Genomic DNA, 20,679 nt, shown 5'->3' with positions numbered 1-20,679 from the left:
TCTTCTCCACTCCAAAACCTACGGTAAAGTGGAAGCCCCAAGGTCTTAAAAACCTCCAATGAGTGCATAGATTTACTGCAAGAAACAGATCACAAGTGGTACTCAAGATGCCTGGAAGTCTGCTATAGAGGAACAACCAAGGATGCAACCATGTGTGTGAATGCTTGGAACTGGCTGGGTGTTTAAGGAAGGATACCTATCAGGATTCTAACCTCTAAATAATCAAAAAGAAACATACAGATAGGGGTGGGCGGGGTGAGCCCACCAGGCTAATGTCTGAGGGACTCAGATGAGTGAACAGATGAGAAGTGGCAGCTCCATGTGTGGAGCAATGCCTACTCCATCACCTTGCTGGGATTTTCACCTATGGCAGTGTGCAGCCAGGATCTCCCTATTCACAGACTTAAGGAAGGAGGTAATCTTCTCACTTGGGGTTGATCTGCATAGGAGAGACAGTATAAGAATGTGTGGGATGGGAGGGCATCTGGTTCATTACCTTATTTGGTTAAGGACTATTCAGTATAAAAGAACTAATAAATAATAAGGACAGCAGATTACACACAAAACCACACACATTAATAAGCAGCTGATAACAGAGACAGAACACTGCATTTGGTTCCCTACAGGAACTAATGCCATTAAAGGAACTACTCAGACACAGCCTTAAACAGCTTCAACCTGAACTCTGTCACTGAGAAGGAAGGGGAAATGTGATTATCATATGTATTATAGTATATTTGAGGGTGTTTGTGAGACTGCATGAAACTTGCTATGAGATACCAGAAAAGGCTGGCAGGATTATACTTACCTTACAAGACATTCAGAGGAGGCTAAAGGAAGAAAGTGAAGGATGGAGGGGAACAAACATCTGAAAACAGAGGTGGGGATAATAAAAAGGTCCAGTTGTATTCACACAGGGTGCTGGTGGGATACACTTTTCTGGTCAAACCCTGCACCTGATCACCAAAGTCTTTCCTTTCTTCTTACTAAATCATTGCTTTTAATGCTGTTTTGTGTAACTCATCTTCTGTCCTATGTTTGATGCTGATGCAAGGCCTCAGGGCCAGAAGCTGCAGTTCATAAGGTCAACAGGTCCAGGAATCAGTGTCTAGAGGGACCATGCTGTGTCTGTGTTTTCCTAGTGAATGCAACCCTGTATGCATGGTGTTTGTATTTGCAATTTGCTAACAAGGTTCAACCTGCAGTAGGGATTGAGTAGAAAGGGACCTATGTCAGGAAATATGGAAAGTCTGAGTCAGTGGCTGGCAAAGGGGCCCAAGAAGCAGCCATGGGAAGAGGTGACACCTGGCTAGGCAGTCCAGCCAAAGCACTTAGTCTTTCTGCTAATATTTGAGAGATCCATGACCATGAGTTGCATGTGAGACAAGTGTGACTGTGTCTCCATCCTCATAGCCAACGCTAAATCAGAAATGCTGGCAAATAGGACTAAACTTGCATTCTGGGTAGGAGGGCCCAGGTATCAGATGAGTTTAGAGGTCATGTAATATTCAAGAGATCCAGGAATGCAGGTGTGCTTCTGAATCTGACAGTGAGGGTGCCTGTTTTCACTAGTGCACTGTCCATCTGGATCAGTCTTTACCATCCCCAATGGGACTCAAAGTCCCATGCTCCTTAACCTTCCACATCTTGAGAACTGGCTTCAGGGCAGAGCACAGCCACATATATTGCTGCTATTGCCATTTTCCTCCCTGCCTGGCTCTCCCAAGGAAATGGGATTAGAAAGGGAGTAAAAGAAGCACTTTCCCTTTCTGGAAGAACCCTAAGTGGCCAGATGCCTCTGCCAGAGAATCCCTTTAATTGCTCTTTCTGCATGGCCATCCCGATCCATGCTAAGGTACCCTGCAGCTCCATACCCTCTAACATAGCTTGGAGTAGCAAACATTAAGTTTTTATGTCATTACAGTGCTATCTTCAGAAGTTACCAATAACCTGGGGACATATCATAAGAGAGGAAAAAAAAAACACTCATCCACTCCAGCTTACAAACCAGAAGTGAAGCAGCAAAGGAGGCCAAATCCCAGCTGTGTTTTAGCACATGGGAGCAAATAAATTCCTTGCTTCCCCCACTCCAGGACAGTTTTTGGGTTGAATTCTAGCTGCGGAGCTCAGTAGGAAGAAGACTTAAAGAGAAATTTAATCCTTCTGACACCTTATTTGCTCCTGCTTAAGTGCAGAGATTATGACACTGCCTATAGGCAGGTACCTCACATAGCAGTGGTGCTCTGACATGCCTTGCCTAAAAACCTTCTGTGCTGTTGTGGCTTCATTGGGCCTAATGAAGTTTAATATTAGAGTGCAGGAACGAAGACAAGAGGTAATACTACTGGAGAGCCAGGAACAAAGTATTAGAGGCCATGATAGATAGGAACTGGAGGTGAAAATTAGTAACAACAACAACAACAACAACAAAAAAAAAAAAAAAAAAAAAAAAAAAAAAAAAAAAAAAAAAAAAAAAAAAAAAAAAAGAGGGAGAGGCAAAACCAGCAGCAGAGGCAAAACCAGCAGCAGAATAGATCATCGGGGTGAAAACAGGATCCAGAAGCAGTTTGTGGACAACATCTGGTGAGATGCATGGCAACAGCACAGGAGCAGTGAGACAGAAGGAAGAGCTGTAGGCAGGGGAGGGGCAGCTGGTGGTATGGAAGAGAAAGGGACATTAGGAAAGGATGTCAGGAGGCAGAGGAGATCAGGTTAGTTGGGCAGGACCTGCCTTTTAGAAGTGAAGAGACAACTGGATTGAGACCTTTCTTTTTTTTTTTTGCTAATACATACACAGCTGAACTTTTGTCAGCTGAAACTGAAAACAAGGCAGAAAAGGTGCTGAGGTACACAAACTGGTGGCTGCACCCTAGCCTGAGGTTTAGCTAACATGAGAAACTACTGGATACAAGGAATGGCTCAAAATAAATAAAAGAGTGAAAAGCTTTAGGAAAGAGGAAAAAGTTGCCAAGAGCCCTGTGAGGAAGGGCTGGCTTTCAAGTAGTTAAGAGATGGTCAGGCTTCACAAAGGCTTGGTGGGGTTGGACCTGCTAGGGAGTGAAATCTTGCAAGGTACACAAAGCCCAGGTAACTGCATCAGTGATGCTATGTGAGGCTGAGACCCCCCAACTAAATTCTTCAGAATTAGCAGATTCAGTCATGCATCAGGCAGGGATTGTCATGCTTGAGCAGAAAGAGACCCTCACCTGGAAATACTGGGTGTCTGAGTCAGTGGCTGGGCAACGAGCCCAGCGTCCACAAATACTTGGAGCCCTTGTTGGTAATCAAGCAGCCTGTGAACACAGGGGTGCTTGCAAATCTAAAGCACAATTGCCTTTTCCCAAGTAAACATCAATCCTGGTCAGAGGGGAGGAACAAGACCAAGCTACCCCTACACTTGTTCATATGAATTCTGACAGTGCTTGTGTGGGTATGACAGAACCATCGCTCTGTGGATGCCTGTTTTCAGAAAAAAATTCAGTTTTATGGTTCTGCATGCCTCTTCTGAATGCATGCTCAGCCTTACTACTGGCCAGACCCGCAGGCAGAACAGCAGCAGCTGCATCCATCAACCCAGAGGGAGAAACCTCTCAGGTCTGAGACTACAGAGGAGGCTGGCTCTCAGTAACCAGGAAAAAAGAACCCCTGGATCCCAGAGCACACTGGGTTTGAGCAGCTCTCACAGCATCCTCAGCAGAGCAAACTCAGAGTTGAGCTATGGAAGTGATGCTTACAGTATCAGGAACAAAATATCCTTCACTACAGCATCCTTTAGGTCGCAATGAAAAAAGGCAGATTTGTGCAAGACTAGTCAAACCTTTTCTCCACAGTAAAGTGAATTCCCTTAAAAATGAGACACAAAAGACAGATGTGGAAGGAATAAGAATAACATGCTGTGCTCTGGCATGATGCACTTCAGCTGCATCATATGAAAAAGCATTTGAGCACATTAAGACCTTGAGCAGGAAACCATAACTGTCAGATTGCTGATGAAGCTATGAAAGACACACTTCCAGAAGAAACCTAATTTTAAAATCCATTGACAGATGCTGTAAGAAATGTTGATATGTAGCATAATTAATGAAGGCTGAACAAATTGTACTGTGGACAGTGATGAGTTCATTACAAGCCACTCAGTGAAGGATGCTGGAGGGAATTAACTAGAAAGCAACACAGTCCTGGATTAGAATATAGAAGTGCAAAATTCCCTGTAAATAAGAAACAGTAACACAGGGAAAAGTATTTTATGTAACTTTCTTATATATTGTCTCCAAAGAAGGGACAGGTGCACAATCAAGTACAAAAAAATCACTAGAGCAAATACCCTGGTAGAAATTAAAGCTCTGAAAGAATAAGGATTTTTAGTCAGAGACAGGGAAATGATAATTATTAGGGCAAGGTATTTTCTTTGCCCAGATTGTGATTTGTCATATCAGATCTGTTTACTCTTAACGACTGGGCTCTATGTGAATAATTTTGAAAAGGGTATTTCAGCTGCTGGGTAGTCTTGTCTTTGTGCAAGGGATGAAGAGAGATGGGCTCTGAGCCTAATATAAACATGCTGAAGTCAGTCATGGTTAGCATGACGGACTGCAGTTAAAAGGCTATGGCAGAATTTCATGGCTTTCAGCCAGCATGTTGGCAGCCCTCTCTTAGGGAGACAGGGATAGCTTGGATGCACATGGCTGGGGTGCACAAGTGCACAAGTCTACAGGCTGGGGTGGAAGTTATTTTAGACTAGCATCTATTGTTTTGATTTTCAATAGTGACTTTTACATGTTTCACCACTTAGAGATTCACAGGGGATGAAAAGCAAGTTTGGGAGCAAACACACTGAAAGTTCACTAATCCTTTCAATGAATGTTTGAGCTCACTAGCAGGAAAACAGCGTAAGTTTCTGAATTCCAATGGAACAAACTTTTTTTCACACTGGTGCCAATGTCTTTGGAAGTGTTACCTGGCAAAACCTCATGGTAACTTCATCCTCTGTAGCACTCCACAGTCCTACACATGGTTTCTCACAGAAGACTTGCACAGACAAAAGTGACCATCCCTTTACACAGTTATAAAGCTTTGCCTCCAGGTGCAATTACAAAAGAGCTCTAGAAGGGTCTGGCTTCTCATGGAGGAGAGGCTCATGCCAACACACTGCAACACAGAAAGAGTACTTTAACTACTAATATAAATTAAGTGATATTACTTTTATGCAGAGTCCAGACTAGAGAAACACACAAAGGTCACTTTAAAAGTTTGAAAACTAGTTAGTAGGATAAACACTGATTATCTGCATTCTAACTCTAGGTTTGAAACTGCCTGCTTGCACATGACTTTCCATATGTTGTGTCCTTCACACTACTGGTAACTTAAAAATTTAACTTGACAATAGAAACTAAAAGACAAACTGAACTGAAAAAATACTGAGATTTTTTTGTTTGTATTAAAGTAAATTATTTCCTAAAGAATCCAGTTACCAGTTAAGAATAATGATTTGTTTGGAAAACATTTTTTAAAACCACACATACTCATCTTAGAGACAGCCTGTACCCAGTGAGGCCTGCAGAGCAGCATCACATCACTGGAGTTTCTCCCCCTTTTTTCCATCTGTTCCCTCCCCCAGGACCACAAGATACAACTCCAGCTTCTGCTCCTGCCTCTCAGCACCCGGATTTCTTCAACAACGATCAGTTCAGACTGCAGATCTGCAATTTACCTGAGATGAACTCTAGCAAGGCTGCTTCAAGAAGGCCACAGACATTCAGGGCTCAACAAGAACGGAGACCTCGCTGTTCGCACTGCTTAAGGCACCTCACATCCCTGGCTGTCACCCCCGATGGTCCATTTGTGCTCCTCGCTGAACACCATCTGCTTTTCCTTATCTCTGCGCATGTATGTTGCCGAGATGCGGATTCATACGAGAAGTCAAAAAGCCACCCAGTCTGTCAGCCCGATGTCCCACCTACCAGGCACACTGTCGGCACCAATTCCGCCGCCAGCACAACTCACTGACAAAACCCCCTCCCGGTCCTCTCACCCTCATGTGCCAAGTTAGGGGCTTTACTACAAAGAATGGCACCAAGCAGAATTAGAGGATATTGTACCCACCGGGAGGCGGGGACGGGGATACCCGGGACTCTCCCTGGAAGCCCGCTCCGACGGGCGACCGGCGCGGCCCACACGGCGCCGGGCCCGGACGGCTCTCGGCCATGCCACACGTGTCCCCCGCTCCCCATCGCCGCTACTTTGTCCCACCGCCGGTACCTCGTCTCACCGCCCGGCCCCGCCAGCGCCGAGCCGCGGAGCCGCCGGCAGGAGGGGACCGGGGGATCCGCCGCGCTTTCCCGCAGCGCACTCACCCCCCTGTTCCGCCGGCCCGCCAGCTCCGCGGGACGCTGCCATGCCGCCGCTCCGCTCCTCCCTCCCTCCCGGTGTCAGGCGGCCTCCGGGAGCCGAGCTCCGCCCCACCCCGCCTCGGCAGGGAGCGCGGGGCCAGCCGGGGTTCGTAGTCTCTCCCCGAGCCGCGGGCGAATAGGGGCGCGGCCGCGCCGAGGCACTACGTTCCCCGGCGTGCAGCGGGACGGGGCATATAAGTGGCTGGCGAAGGAGCGCGCTTCAGTCAGTCCGTCAGTCCGCCCGCCCGGCAGAACAATGCTTTCCCCGCCGGGGCCGGGCAGCCGCGGCTGAGGCGCGGCGGGAGCAGCCGGGCAGCGGGAACGCTCGCCGGCACCGCTGCTCCCAGCGGAGGGGCTGCCGGCCGGCGAGGGGGAAAGGGTGGGTGGGCGGGCGGGCGGCCGCACGCCGCCAGCATGTGGATACCCACGGAGCACGAGAAGTACGGCGTGGGTGAGTGAGAGAGACAACGAGCGGGGCAGCGCGGAGGCGGGGGGAAGCTCATCCCGCGGCGGAGCGGACTCGTCCCGCCGCGCCGGGGCGGGTTGCTGCCGTCTCCCGCGGGCAGCGCCCGCCCGCAGGCAGCGCCCGCCTGTGTGAGCGGACGCGTCGCCCTCTCTGCGCGGCGAAGGTCGGGGGTCCCGCCGGGGCGGGGAAAGGGCTCCCTCCCCTAGAGGTGTAACAAAGGGCAGGCGATGCCCGAGCCGAGGTTTGGCAGCTCCCGGCGCTGCGCGGGGATGGGACCGGACCCCGCCACCCAGGCGGGCGCTCGGGTTCTCCTGGCTGGCTCTGGTGGAAAGACTGGCGTTTAACGGGGAACAAAGCAGCCTAAAAAAAAATACCGCCGGGAGTGGCGACCCGGAGGGGAGAAGGTCTCCGGCGGTGGCGCCGCGGGGAGGAGCGGGCGCAGGAGCGGGGCCGCGGGCATTGTTCGCGTGTCGGGGGTTTTGTCGCTCCTTCGGTGGCAGCCAGACAAAGTATCGCTTGTGGGAGTCGCGCTTCCTTGCTTATTTATTCAACTTTGCCCGGTGCAGGGCTCTGAAGCCCGTTGATTTGACTTACGAAGTGATCAGGGAAGCTCACTGTGATGTATGTACGTATATATAATTTTTTTTTTTGACACCGCCTATAAAACCCGCCGGCACTTGGTGAGCTCTGGTGGCTCGTCCCGGACAATAGCCCTATCTAACACCGATGCAGCAGAACTGTTACACAGACCTACTAGCGTAGTAAGCAGCTTTCTGTCTGTTTACATCGCGGTTGATTGCGGAGTTGTGTTTGATACGGAAAAAGCAGGAGGAGCGCGGAGCTCGCCTTTGTTTTTGTGTGTGTGTGTGTGTGTGTGTAGCAGCTCTCTGGCGAGCTATTAGCGCGGGAGCCAGCTCCGTGCCATGCCGCTCCGTCCCGCTTGGAGTTGATCCCAGATGTTGTCTTCCAAACCTTAAATTATAGAGATCATCGATGGATTTTATTTTCTTGACTTCTTTACTTGTCAGGTCACAGCTGGGTTGCAAGATATTGATTAGTCCTGCCACCCGCCTTTCTCTACGAGTTTGGGCAGAGGCTTAAAAACCACTCTTGGATTCCCTGGAATGGCATGCTGGATATTAGCACTCAAGTATTTCAAGCTGCAGCCTTCCCCTCAGTCTATTTTTTTTTTTTTTTTTTTTTAATTTTTGAGCACAAAATGCTGTTTCACAATGGGAGTATTCTTTCCTTTGATTTATGAGCTCAAAAATCACCACGGAGTACCATTTCTAATACTGAAAACAAGCAGGCAATCACAATTCCCCTTATTTGAATAGTTACCTCTTGGTTGCTAAACAATTAAGTGATACATCTTAAATAAGACTTTCTATGTTTAGTAAACATTTTCAGGTACTTGGTTCACTGTCCAGCACTACCTCGCTGGCCAGGGCTGCTGACACTGAAATCTTATGTCTGCTAAAGACATACAGTTGTGATTTCTCAATTGTGGGCTTCCTTTGATCAGCCAGAAAATGTAGTTCACTACAAAGATCCTCTTTATTTGTGCAAATATAATATAGTCACATAAAGATGCTTATTCTTATTTAAATTCATTCCATGGTTTTCTGTGACTTGCCTTCCAAAGGCTATTCAAGATAGTAACAAAAAGCCACTGTTAATTTGGGTCCTCTGTTACCCTCTAGGATGGGGGTGATATCGTAGTCCATATGACCATTGCAAAATGTTGAAATACTAGCCTAAAGTAATGTAATTTTTCTCTTGGACTGCATTTTTTTGCTATATGCTCACTCACCTGCATGATGAGTGCTGTCTGCAAAATCTTCACACCCAATTATCTCATATCAGCTATTGTGCTCTATAGCACTGGCAGGGCAGGCAGGAGACACAGAGTTGTATTTTGTCATATAATTCTTTAAACTTCATGGAAAGTGAATTTCATAGATCAGACTTGAATTTTCCAGTACAGACCTGCTAACATATATTCTTTAATTTATGAGATTGTTTCTAAACATTTATTATTATTATTTTTTTTAATATTGGTGTATTTGTCTGCCCTGGGAAGATGGGTGCATGATAAAACCCCCTTTGAGAATTCTGATTAGTTGTACCAAGCATATGTATCCTTTGTATAAAGAGCTCAGGGCTTTCATCAACATAAGACCTCATCTGCATTTTCAATCTGAATTTTGCAGCACATGCTGTGTTCTGCACATTTCTACTGTGACATGCCAAAATGGATGAATAACCAGGCAACAGCCACCTGGTTGCACTGAAGGGTTGCTGGTAACCAGGTGGCTGTTGCTCACTTGCACAGCCTGACTGATTCCCACTTTGAAAGGTAGTTAGTACAAGTAACAATCTTTTGAATTTTTAAACTTCTGCCTGCTACTCATCAGATTCTTTTTAACTGAGGAGGTTGTTTTACTGAGTTCATTTTTTAGTAGGCAGACGTACTGCTAGTTCATTTCCTAGTAGATAGACATGCTGCCCTAATGAAGAACATTATTACACATATGTGACAACCTTTGTAGTGCAGTTAAATGTTTTTATTTCTAAGGCTGCAGATTTTTTGCCAGTTATTCAGTTTAGCATCCCCTCAGGATGGTAAAGGTGAATAAGCATTAAACCCTCTCTTGTTCTGAGAAAGTTTGCTTTGTTTGGGTTTTGAAATCTTTATTTTCAGAACTGAAGGTTAAACTCTGCTATTTCACTTTGAAATTCCATACGTTTGGAAACACACCTTCAGCTGTTGTGTCAAACAAATGACAGCATTGCACAAAGGATCTAGTGGTCAGTTATGTGAAATATTTAGTACAAAGTATGTGGATGTAAGGGTAGAAAAGGTAAGGTTTGGGTTTTTTTCTGTTAATAGTATCTAAATCTAATAGATGTCAAATAAAGGTTGCTAACATAAATGCTGTGTGCTGCTCTATGAGAACAATATTGTTTAGAACAATAACCAAACCCTTTGTTAAAATCAGTCTTTTAAGGCTGCATAGCTGTGGATGGCTCTGCAGGCAGCAAATTGTTAAGTGTAGCTTTCAAAGGTGACTCTTGTCAGTTGATGCAAGTTGATCCTGAGTCTGTAAGGATGCAGTTACTCCTGGAATGTGGGTGATTTGCTTTTCTCTACTGAGGACAAAGCTTTTCAGCTTTCTTGGGAAGGCATTTTTTGGATTAGCATGGAAATATTAATTAAGGAGAATAATGAAAAAAACAGTTGCTGTATGCATAATCTAATTTAGAAGTAGAATTGTATTCCAGATCCTGAATAATTCTCTACAGCAAAATGTACCCACTCAACTCAGAAAGTTTAAATAGTGCTTGGTATTTTGAGGGTGGGTAAGCCATAAAACTGCCTTTCTGAGGGAGGGTATGAATTGTGGCCATCTCCTACTTTATAGGTGGAGAAACGTAGGATCAAATGACTTTGTGCTGTAAGCTGAGGCATATAGAAGGAAAATGACTGTGTGTATTTGACCACAGGAGCACTATAGAGTAGCACAGACAAAGCCAACTCAATTGGCTTGTTCCCCATTCTGTGTTGCAGCCAGAATAGTCTTGCTCTTGAAAGATAGCTGAGACATTTTTATCTTTATGCTTGAAAACTTTTTTGACTGTAAGCTAACTTTACTGTTAGTTTACTGAGTTTGGTTTGTTTAGCTCAACAACAAGAAAACAAAGAGTATCATGTGGTTCATGTCACATTGTATCTGTCAATAACTGTGCTAGACTTCTGTTTTGTTTAACACAAGCACCTGATCAGCTCTCCATCCATCCTCAGTTCAAATGAAGCCTTCAATCTTCTTCCTTCCATTCTCTTATTTTGTTTTTTCCCAGACATTTCTATGTGGAATTCATTTGGATTTTTGCTTTACACTAATGACCACTAATAATGATCTATACCCAAAAGTTCTGTCAAGCTGCCTTAAAATGGGTGAGGAAGGGCAAACCACAGTGCTTTCCTGGGACTTGTGAAGCCCATTTGGAGGATAATCTTTTCCTTGTTACAGCTTGGGGCAGGGACTTGTCACCTGCAAGTAGGAGAAGGTGCCATGGGAAAGATTTAGATTTTTAAGTCATTTTGCTTATATGGCTAGCCTAACTTAAGTGTTGATAGAGTGGTGAAATTGCCTTAAAATAAAAGTAAATCAAGAATTTTTTAGCATTTGTCTAAAAAACTACTAGAGCCTTCAGTATGATGTTTTAAATGTCTTTATGATCGCTGAAGGACAACAGAAAGCTGGTTGGTTCATTAGCATCTTCTTACACAGTACCCTTCAGAGATCTCATCTTTCCTATTCCCTACATACCTGGAGCTACCAAGCAAGGTTTTTGAAGGCTGATGTTATTTCATGGGTAGCTCTATAATGATGGCTGTGTTTTTCTTCCTCTTTCATTGTAATGAGGATTTTTTTTGCCCCCATTCTGTGTTGGACTTGTGTGGCTTCTAGCCCAGTCAGATTTAGCCAAAAGATTTTGCAACAAGAGTGAACTAAATAACAAGGAGTAAAGGTGACAATGTGGTCTCCTTGGTGAAAGGAAGAATGCTTTTTTTGTTGTTGTTATCTACCATAAGCTAATGTAATCTGTGATTGCTTCTGGGAGCTCAGATAGCTCAGATAGACAGTCAGTAACTTCCCTGTCAAGGGAGCTATAATTGGTTATTTTAATCTTACCCTGTAGATACCAACAACTTTTTGCACTGCTGCAAGAGTGTCTGCCTCTGACACATCTGCCTTCTTAACCTGCAGCCCAGAATTGAAACTTCAGAATAAAATAGATTTCCATGATTACAGCCTTGTTCAAGGTGAACATGTTATCTACCACATTCCATAGTTTTCAGTTAATTTCTGAGTGTAATTCACTGTGTAGGTTTTGGTTTATAAAGTTCTCCTTAACTTGGGATCAGGTAAAATCCTGAGAAGAGCATTTTGACTGCTTGGATCATTTGTGACACTCGTATGTATGCGGCAACTGAGAGAAGACACTTTCAGCACTTTGCACCCCTGGGAGATCTGTTGCTTCATTTCTTTAGTTTTGAGAGACTGAGTGCTGTCTGTGCGTGGCTTTTTGGTGGGTGTTTCACTGCTAGATTTGTAGTTGATTCTGTGAAGGTGTGGAAGGTGTGGGTGAAGCTAAGTAACCCTTCAAGGTCCCTTTGAGCCTGTCTTTTTGGTTCTGCACAACAGGGCTGACATGTGAATTTTCAGCCTGGAATTTCTTTTGTTACTGTGGGTTTTTTGCATGTTACTGATACATCATTGTGTAAACTTTTGTTTTAATTTCCCTTGTTTTCTTGCAATTCATCCCTTCTTGAAGACATGGGCAGAGAAAGCCTTTGAGGTAACCAGTGTCCCTCTTCCAGTGGTTTGGAATTCAGAAGACTGGTAACCTGGAAGGAGATGTCTTTTTTATGTATTAGTCACATGCATTTAATTTGTTGTAAATGTCTCTAGGACTACTTAATAAAAAGGATTGATTTTGTTTCGGAGATGATCAATAGAAATGTAGGAAAAATATGTACAGAAAGAGTTTTGAGAGTCTTGATCTGTGCTACTTTCTCAAGGTCAAGTCAATTCTAGCCATCACCTCTGAAGGGTGTTTGCCAGCATGCTCTTTAACATGCTGATAACAGAGCATGTGGAACTTCTGCAATCAGTACTCAGAAGTCTGACTGCTGGAAAATGTTTAGCTCTGGAGTAGTTTTCCTCTTGCATGTATTGTTATGTGTATATGAAAGCTTGTCAAGACTGTCTGCTTTTCCTTGTATGAAAGAATTCCAGTTATTTCATCCTTTCTTTGTAGATGATGCTGTTCTTATTTTTGACCAGTGGATCTAAGTTCAAAACTAGACAGGAAAGTGTTATCAGGTAAAGCAAGAGAGTCTCTTGGTGTGTGCTTCAGACAATTCTGCTTGGCATTCCTGCTGTGATGTTTGTTCTTTTTGCAATAGCATCACATTTTCCTTATGTTCAGTCAGGAACACCTAATCAATCCTTCAGATCCTTTTCCAGAGTACCATTGTCCAGAGTACCGGAGTACTCGATGACCAGAGATGGTCATTCTCCTGTCCTGTATTCATCAGCTATTTATTTCTGCTGTGTCCTTAATGACCAGCACTTTTCCATGCCATTTCTCCCTTTTGTCAGTCACCCTGGCTCCCAAGTTTCCCTTCTTGCAAATCCTGTTGGAAGCACCTTGTCTGATAGCTTTGTTGTGAGAGATGCAGTGTAGGAAATGTACTTGATAGCAGAAGCTGAGCTTGTTAATAGAAGCTGTGCATGATGAACAGCTAAAGACACTTGGATGCCACAATGATTTGCCAGTAGTTTGCCTGTGTATGTTTAAAGGAATGTATTTTTCAGATCTTTACAGTGACAAATGACTGAAGTGATAGCTGTTTTCATAGCTGTTTTCATAATGCATGCTTCTAGTTATTCAGAATGTATGTTCCCAGTTATATAGTTTAAAGATTATGTAGCATCTTGTCAACTTAGCATTTTAAGGCACCTGAAATGCTTCATTTGAAAATAATGCTGATCTAACTTCCAGATGCTCAAGGATGGATAGGAGAGCTGCAAGCAGTGCAGCTCTGAAAGTCACCTGTGCTATAAGGACAAAGAAAGAAGCTTGGATTTCGCAATTCGTAATGTTTTGTGCTTGCTGTTTTTTGTTGTTTTGAGTAAGAAAGTAGGATAAAATTAAATCAGTTCTGCAGGATTAGAAACCCAGGACAGTCTAATTGTGTGATGAGGTAAAAAAATGTGCTTTTGTGATCTTAAAGGAGAGTTAATAAAAGAGAAAAAAAAGAAAACTGCTGATACTGATTGTACCTTTCATCTTTCTCCAGTTAAGGAACCAAATCAGTTTATCTTTACAAGTTCACAAGCACTTATTTACCTACTTTTTTAGCTGGAAGTGGATAAAATCTGTTTACTTAACTCTAGTACGTTCAATTTTGTGTTCTTGATAGTGTGTAAAAGAACAAACAGCAGATGAGGTAATAAACCCTAAAATGGGTTAGTTAGTAGACCTCAAAATAAGACATTTGAGGAATAACTTCCATTTATTTCACTTTTGCTTTCTGTGTTACTGGATTTCAAGTGTATGTGTGTGTCCTTTCAGGGATCTGGAAGCAGGCAGTGGCTGGTCTTATGCAATCAGTAGCTGAATGATGAGCTTGTTCAGCCCTTTCTGCAGCAGAGAAGAAATGGGGTGCCCTTTTAAATCCATTGCTTGGGATTTATTGATTTAATTTTTATGGTTGCTTGCACCAAACTTAGTATTTCTGAGTTCTACTTAGAAATGCAAAATGAATTCTTAACTCTGAAGATGGGTACCAACATACTTGCATTAATAATTTGTACTGAGTATATGGGAATCCATATGTGATGTGCAAAAAAGGTGACTACCTACTGTACAGAGGGGCTTCTCTGTAATAAAAGTTACTGAATTCTTTTTATTTTTTTTCAAACAAAGCACTTTCCTTTACTGTCATAAATCATTGACCATGTATAATAGGCTAATGTTTCATTTTTAAAAATTCTTGAAATTATAAGTTGCATTGCAGAAGGCAAATGGTTACTTCATGAAGCCTTACATTAACTTTTGTCTAGGGTAGTGTGGTGAGCTAAGCAGGAGTGAGATCGTGGGGGAGAGAAGGGAGGGCATAGATCAGTACTTCTGATACTTTGTTTTGTTGCACGAGTTAAATGCAAGTGAGCTGCAAAACTGCATTATTTCATTATAGTATTATACAAACAGCAATGGGTAACAGCTTGATCCTTATTTAAGGATTAGATCTAAATAGGAAATAGTTGTACTGATACGAAGTATCATTCATGGTTTTGTAGCTAATCTGTATTTTGTGGGAATCGTTAGTTTTTGAGGAAAAACCCTGTATAAAGATGGCTATTTGATTTTAAGTAAACTGTCTTATTTTTGGTGGAAACTTAGATGTCAACAGCAGTTCATATTGTTCATAATGTCACCTCTGATTACATAGGTAGACTGTGAGATACACTCCCTGAAACTAAGTGGTATAGAGGTGGGTCATAGGTACAAAATACCATGTTTTTGTATCTGGTAGTTTTTATCAGGAATAATATTTTGTACCTTGAAGGAATATGCCACTTTCCTATGCTGTGTGGTTCCTATCCCAATATCTGTACTAGGTCTGTTAGTACAGTGAGGATACAGAGGTTTACTTGCAGTTTCTGTCTTTGCATGGCATTCAGAATTATTCTGAATAATTCAGGTATTAACATCTTCTCCCCTCTTACTATGATAAAGAAGAAATTTGAGCACCTATTTTTGAAACAATTTCTTGGGCAACAGCTGGCAGAGCTGCTTTTATTCATGGTTAAGAGTGGAAACTTCTTAAACAGTCTTCACTTATCTGTCTCTTTTCTATTCCTTTACCTTCCCCTCCCTGCCCCCAGCTTCCTTCCTTTTTTTGGTCTGTAAAGCTTTGGACAAAAAGAGAGGAAGTCCTAAGGTGGAAAACAGAAGATCCCTGTTCTTCTGTTTCAGTGTAAAAGAGCACGTGTCACTTCTGTACAGAGTTCATTACTGCAGCTATACTTATTTATCTTCCTTCACCCACTCATATCAGAAAAAAAAAGGAATAGCTAATTATAACTCAGGCCAAATTTATATTACTTCATGATATCCTTTCTTCCACTTGGAATAACAAGACCTGCAAGCTAAAATTCTTCTAATTGGGCCCTATATAGTTCTGAGTGCTCATTTGTGTTGAACAAATGGGCTTATTGCTGTTCCTTGTCAGGTTAAATAGCCAAAGTAAGGGTGGAGATATCTGGCTGCTCATATTTTGCCATTGTATTTGTCTGGGGAAAATGTCAGTGATATCAGTAAGCATCTCAAGTTACAGATTCTCAAGTTGCTTACATAACTAGAAAGCTGAATTCAGTAACTTAAAATCTATTTTTCTTATTTTGCAGATCAGATTAGAAGAGGCTTGCCTGTTGTCTTCTCTGCTTGCAAGTTAGGTTTTTTGTAATGATTTAAATATCCGAAGACTTAGAACAATTTCTTTCCACCAATTATTTGAAAAAACATAGTAAAAGATACAGAAAATAGGTAAAATATCAGAGCAATGTGTTTTTCCAGGAAAGTGTGTGCCCTTTTTGCATGTTACTGTTGGTTTTAGAGTTTAATCTTTTGTTGGACATGGTATTTGGAGATGCAACGTGGTAAACAGTATTCAGAGGAATCTGAGGTAATGGTGTCTACAACTTCAGAGACAGATTTAATATGGAAATAATATACACCATTACTTTTACACTATTAGTGGTTGTTTCTGGAAAACACCCTTGGTTTATTTTTTTTTATTTTTAAAAAATAGAGATATCTCAACCTAAGCAATTAAAATGTTCTTCAAAAAGTAGTATTGCTTCCACTGAATAGTCTGGGGCTTGAACAGCAGTGCCTCTATAAATGTGTATCTAATAAGTATATTAAACAACAGTATAAAAAAAACAGTAGTTTTAGAGATGGCTGAGGTGAAGTGTAGGGACTATTTGTCGTTAAACAGGCACAAATTACGTGTTTCCCTCTTTTCCCATTCAAAAGAATGCTTGTAAACACAAAGTGCAACTGTAACATGAGAAATCACATAGGTTTTCATAATGATTCTTAAAGGCCTGTTTTAATTTTTATTGATAAATATTGCCTCTGGCTGTTTTTTTGAGCATCCAGCTAACAGCATCATAATTGAGGCTGTGTGGTTGTACAGCTGATAGAGATCTGTGGTCTTTCTAAGTGTGTTTAGCCTTTCTTTGTGGGTCCCTCAGCAAAATAATAACTAAGCGGAAAGGGACTTGCCTGATGGAGACGACTTTGCTTTTAGAGGAGCAGAGATCCAGAATTGACTTATTTAGCTTAGAAGTGTTGAATGGACTCTTTAAACTAGCAAGCTGGAATAATTTGGTTAACCTATATAAGCAGATTTATTATTTGCAGAGCTGCCATAAGTTTGGCTTTTTAATGACCTCTGTAAAATGCCATTTATGTTTTTACATACCTTATGCAAAACCTCAAGAGCACTCTGAAGAGTACAAATAGCAGATTTTATGTAAAAACATGGGGCTTGTGTAGGATAGGAATATGCACAGCTACAGTACCATATGTTAAAGTAATTCAGGAAACTTGGACTAGCATATTGTCTTGAGTATGTTGTGTGGGGGGAAACTTTGGAGGGCAGAATGTAATTGTCTGGGGACCAGCATGACTGTGGGCAGGCCCGGTCAGCTCTGATGCTCGCCCAGCTGTGGCTCTCTGCTTCCTCCCTGCTCCCCTATAAGTGTTTCTGTGATCATCAGTTGAGAAGAGCCGATTTGGCTGAAAACTAAGCTTTTTTTTTGGCAGGGAAGGATTTCTACTTCATCAGCACCTCTATCTGGGTTCGGATTGTCTGATTGTATGTGTGCCAGCATGGGGGAGGTGAGGGAGGGAGGGTGCAGCTGGAGGTACAAAAGATCCCAGGACCCCAGCACTTTTGATGAGTCTTCCTCAAAGTGCTTTGCAGCTGCAGGAGCACCGTGCTGGTACTTCCTCATGCTGTGTGGGTGCTGCCAGGCAGTGGGACCCTTCTGCTCTGCAGAGGAGCAGCCCACAGGGTGAGCCTGTGGGGTGTGTGGCAACTTGCTTGCTTCCTTGTCTGGTGGAGCCGTGAGTGCCTTGCAGCTGCTGGCCCTGCTCCTAAGGAAGCTGCTTTGCTCGGTCAAACCCACAGATGCATCTTAGGAGGTGCATTGAAAAGTTAACACCTCACAGAAAATCGAGTCAGCCTGTCAGGAATATATGGCTGTTTTCATGGGGTAGGAACAGATAGTGAACTGAAGTAGGTAGTTAAATTGGATGTCTGCTCATCCAGCTGTTTGGTCTGGATTCATGAGTGTGCTGTTTACTGAACCCACGGTTTGTTCTAAAACTTCAAGCTTTAGGTTATTCCTACTTGTTAATGCTGTTCAGCTACAGTCTTAATTTGAGCACTTGGGCAGTAAGTGCTTTGTTGTTCAAGAGGCTGCTTAGTAATTGCCTCTCCTTGCTATCTCAGTCTGTCTATACATGCAACAGGCCTAGCAGGCTGTGCAAATAGTTTGAGTGTCACAAGATGAGAAACCTGAAACTCTAAAGGTGCAGTTTCAGTTCTGTGGATGTAAAATTTGTCTATTATTGCCATAGAGCAATGACAAAACTGAGAACTGGTAAATGTGCAGCAGGAGTTCAGAGAGATCCAAGTAATAAAGTAAAATGAGCACAGATGTAATGCAGCATCTTTTTGGGGGGTCTGTGTCTCATTGCTTCATCCAGAACTTAAACAGGTAGACTTTTAGTCCATATATAATATGGTAGTGTGATAAAAATAAACACTTCCACTTGATGCAGTCAAAAGGTTATCATTATAAAATATGTAATAATGTGGTTGATGTGTAATTTGAATACCCTCAGATTAATGAGAACTGCTACATCTCATAAAATGATGTCTCTTAAGCATTGCCGTTGCCTTTCCAGTCAGGATAGTTCTGGAAATAGTTTTGAGTAGAAAGCCTTGACAGTTGATCCTTCTAACAGTCTCTACAAGTCTTGTCCCATTTTCTACTTTGCTGTGGATGTCTCTGATAGCCCTTCTGGAAACCTTCATTGGAGTGCCTTGGTATCCTGCTCAGCCACAGTTGTGTTCCCTTCTTCTGGCTCTTGTCTCCCATCACCCACCTCCTTTGCCTGATTTGTGTCTGGAGTTTCTTTAGGCCCAAAAAACTGGGACTTGAGCTTAGAGAAAATACTCTGTTGTTAGTTATGCAATGTTTTTTTGGTATAAAAATAAATTTTGGACATGAAACAAGCACCTTTAGCACAGGAGGAACTGCTTGATTTGTTTATGATCTATGGGGATGCCAGACACTGAAAAGTCTATTAAATGTAAAACAGCAGCCTTAAAACTTCTCTGTAGAGCTAGAAGATCACATATATACTCACTAGAGAAGGCCTGAAGTGACTTCTACTGTGTTCATTATTTTTATTTTTTTTTTTTTTTTAAGCTACAACACTCCCTGGGAGCGTGTAGTGCATGTGCTTGATGCGCAGAAAAATAAGAGAATAGGGGCTGGGATGTGATAACATGCTGACCTGTGTGTGTACTGTTTTGTCAAACTGGCAGCTGCCTTGCTTGTGACACCCTTCCAATTGCTAAGTGTGTTTTCAACCAGTTTTCACACAAGGTTTTGAATTTGTGTGTCCCTGCTGTTCAGCCCTGCTACAACAAACAGGGAGGTGAAAGAGAGAAAAAAAGAGCTGTCATATGTCTGATCACTGGAATGGCTCACATCCAGGATTCTTTCAATGAAGGCTTCCATAGCATGACTTTAAAATATGTAACTTGTCTGAAAATGTCAATATTTGCTTTTTCCCCCTCAAAGTCTTGAATCCTTGAAATACCTTTAAAATTTAAGGGGCAGATAATTGTTACCAGGCATTGGTGTTACTGCTGCTTTTTTTGTGAAGATGGTTTAGATAACCCTTAGCCTTCACATATGCATACATGCTACTTGGTGTTTTATTTTTTTACAAATCTACAGTATCGGCAAAAGGAAGTGCTTTATAGGTGATACCTTGTGTGTGTGTACAAAGACAATTAAATTATAAAGTACATAAGTGATTTGGAAAATAATAGCTTGGTATCCCTTCATTTGAAAGGCTGAATACTGAATTCTATCCTGCAGTCATTTTTCTGCATCTGTAGAGGACTTCAGCTCTAGAGATTTATTAGTGTAGAGTGCAGTCATAACTTACACTATGAAAAAAAGTTAAATAATTTTATTAAGACCTAGCTAAAAGGAAATGTCTGTGTTATGCATGGATGTTGACTTACTGAATGTGCAGAGGCATTCCTGCAGCTGTGGTATGTTCTGCAGGCCCTTGGGAGGCCAGAGGAATGCTGGGGCTTCAGATGTTGGGCTGAAACTCCACACTGCTACAATAAAGTGTTGCAGCACAGAAACAGCACAGCACACTCTTTTTAAATACCTCAAATTCTCCAAGCTTAGAGACGGAGTAGGATTTTGTGTATTTTGCTTTGTAATCTCATTGAGCTCTCTTCAAGTCAGCGTTATAGACTTGTGCGTGTGTGGGTGAATAGCACTTGGCAGGCTTCTCTGGCACTTGGCTCCTCGAACATCTCCTACAATAATGATTTAGAACCAGAACTTCTACCCTTCCCCCTACTTAAATTGCACATGTGCTTCTCCCAAATAGCATGAGCCTTTCTGTATAACATTAGTTTCAAGCTAAAGTAGTTTATTTTGCTGCTAATTTGAAAATGTTTATCTGTACAGTTGTGTGAAGTCATAAACAAAGATCTTATGTCAGTTGTTTTGTGGTTACTTACAAACTTTTTACCTAGAAACTGTTTCCTTTGTTAATCTTGCAAAGGTGGGCAATAAATCATGAACTGAGAACACTTAACTTTAAGTATGTATTTTTATTTGTAACCTTCTGGAGGGGCTTTATTTCTTTAAATATGGAAGCTTGCAGGTTGCTGTAGCAGCTTCAGGACAAAGTGAAGTGACAGAGGTCAGGATTGCCCTGTGGTTTTATCAGGCCATGAAGTGGGAATTGAAAAAGGGCAGGGGAAATCTGGTAGTCAGGAACAGAGAGCAAGGAGTTACACCTGTAGTCAGAGGCACAAAAATATATGAAAATGTGGGGGGCTTTGTGAGAAGGTTTCTTTATGCTTCACTGATGGCTTCTCTGTGGCCTCTGCTGCCTGCCTTTCCA

At 42.5% G+C, this 20,679-nt stretch overlaps 2 protein-coding genes across 10 annotated transcripts in view; one reads left to right on the top strand and one right to left on the bottom strand.

The window, feature by feature from the left end:
• The window catches only part of ZNF277 (zinc finger protein 277), a 52,171-nt gene extending 45,715 nt beyond the window's left edge, over positions 1-6,456 (bottom strand). The window contains exon 1 of one of the 4 annotated variants that reach the window (XM_071733662.1): positions 6,354-6,456. In XM_071733662.1, coding sequence (XP_071589763.1) covers positions 6,354-6,396 — 43 coding nt within the window. In that variant the 5' untranslated portion in view covers positions 6,397-6,456. The other 3 variants (XM_071733663.1, XM_071733664.1, XM_071733661.1) reach the window with 3 other exon arrangements.
• Positions 6,457-6,505: 49 nt separating this feature from the next.
• The window catches only part of DOCK4 (dedicator of cytokinesis 4), a 233,927-nt gene continuing 219,753 nt past the window's right edge, over positions 6,506-20,679 (top strand). For 3 of the 6 annotated variants that reach the window (XM_071733658.1, XM_071733655.1, XM_071733654.1), the window contains exon 1: positions 6,507-6,840. In XM_071733658.1, coding sequence (XP_071589759.1) covers positions 6,804-6,840 — 37 coding nt within the window. In that variant the 5' untranslated portion in view covers positions 6,507-6,803. Of the gene's footprint in view, positions 6,841-20,679 lie in introns of all 6 variants that reach the window. The other 3 variants (XM_071733659.1, XM_071733656.1, XM_071733657.1) reach the window with 2 other exon arrangements.

The sequence above is a fragment of the Heliangelus exortis genome, chromosome 1 (assembly GCF_036169615.1).
Source record: "Heliangelus exortis chromosome 1, bHelExo1.hap1, whole genome shotgun sequence".
Lineage (NCBI taxonomy): Eukaryota > Metazoa > Chordata > Aves > Apodiformes > Trochilidae > Heliangelus > Heliangelus exortis.
Note: the sequence above shows the minus strand (reverse complement) of the source record. Positions and strands in the feature narration are given on the sequence as shown.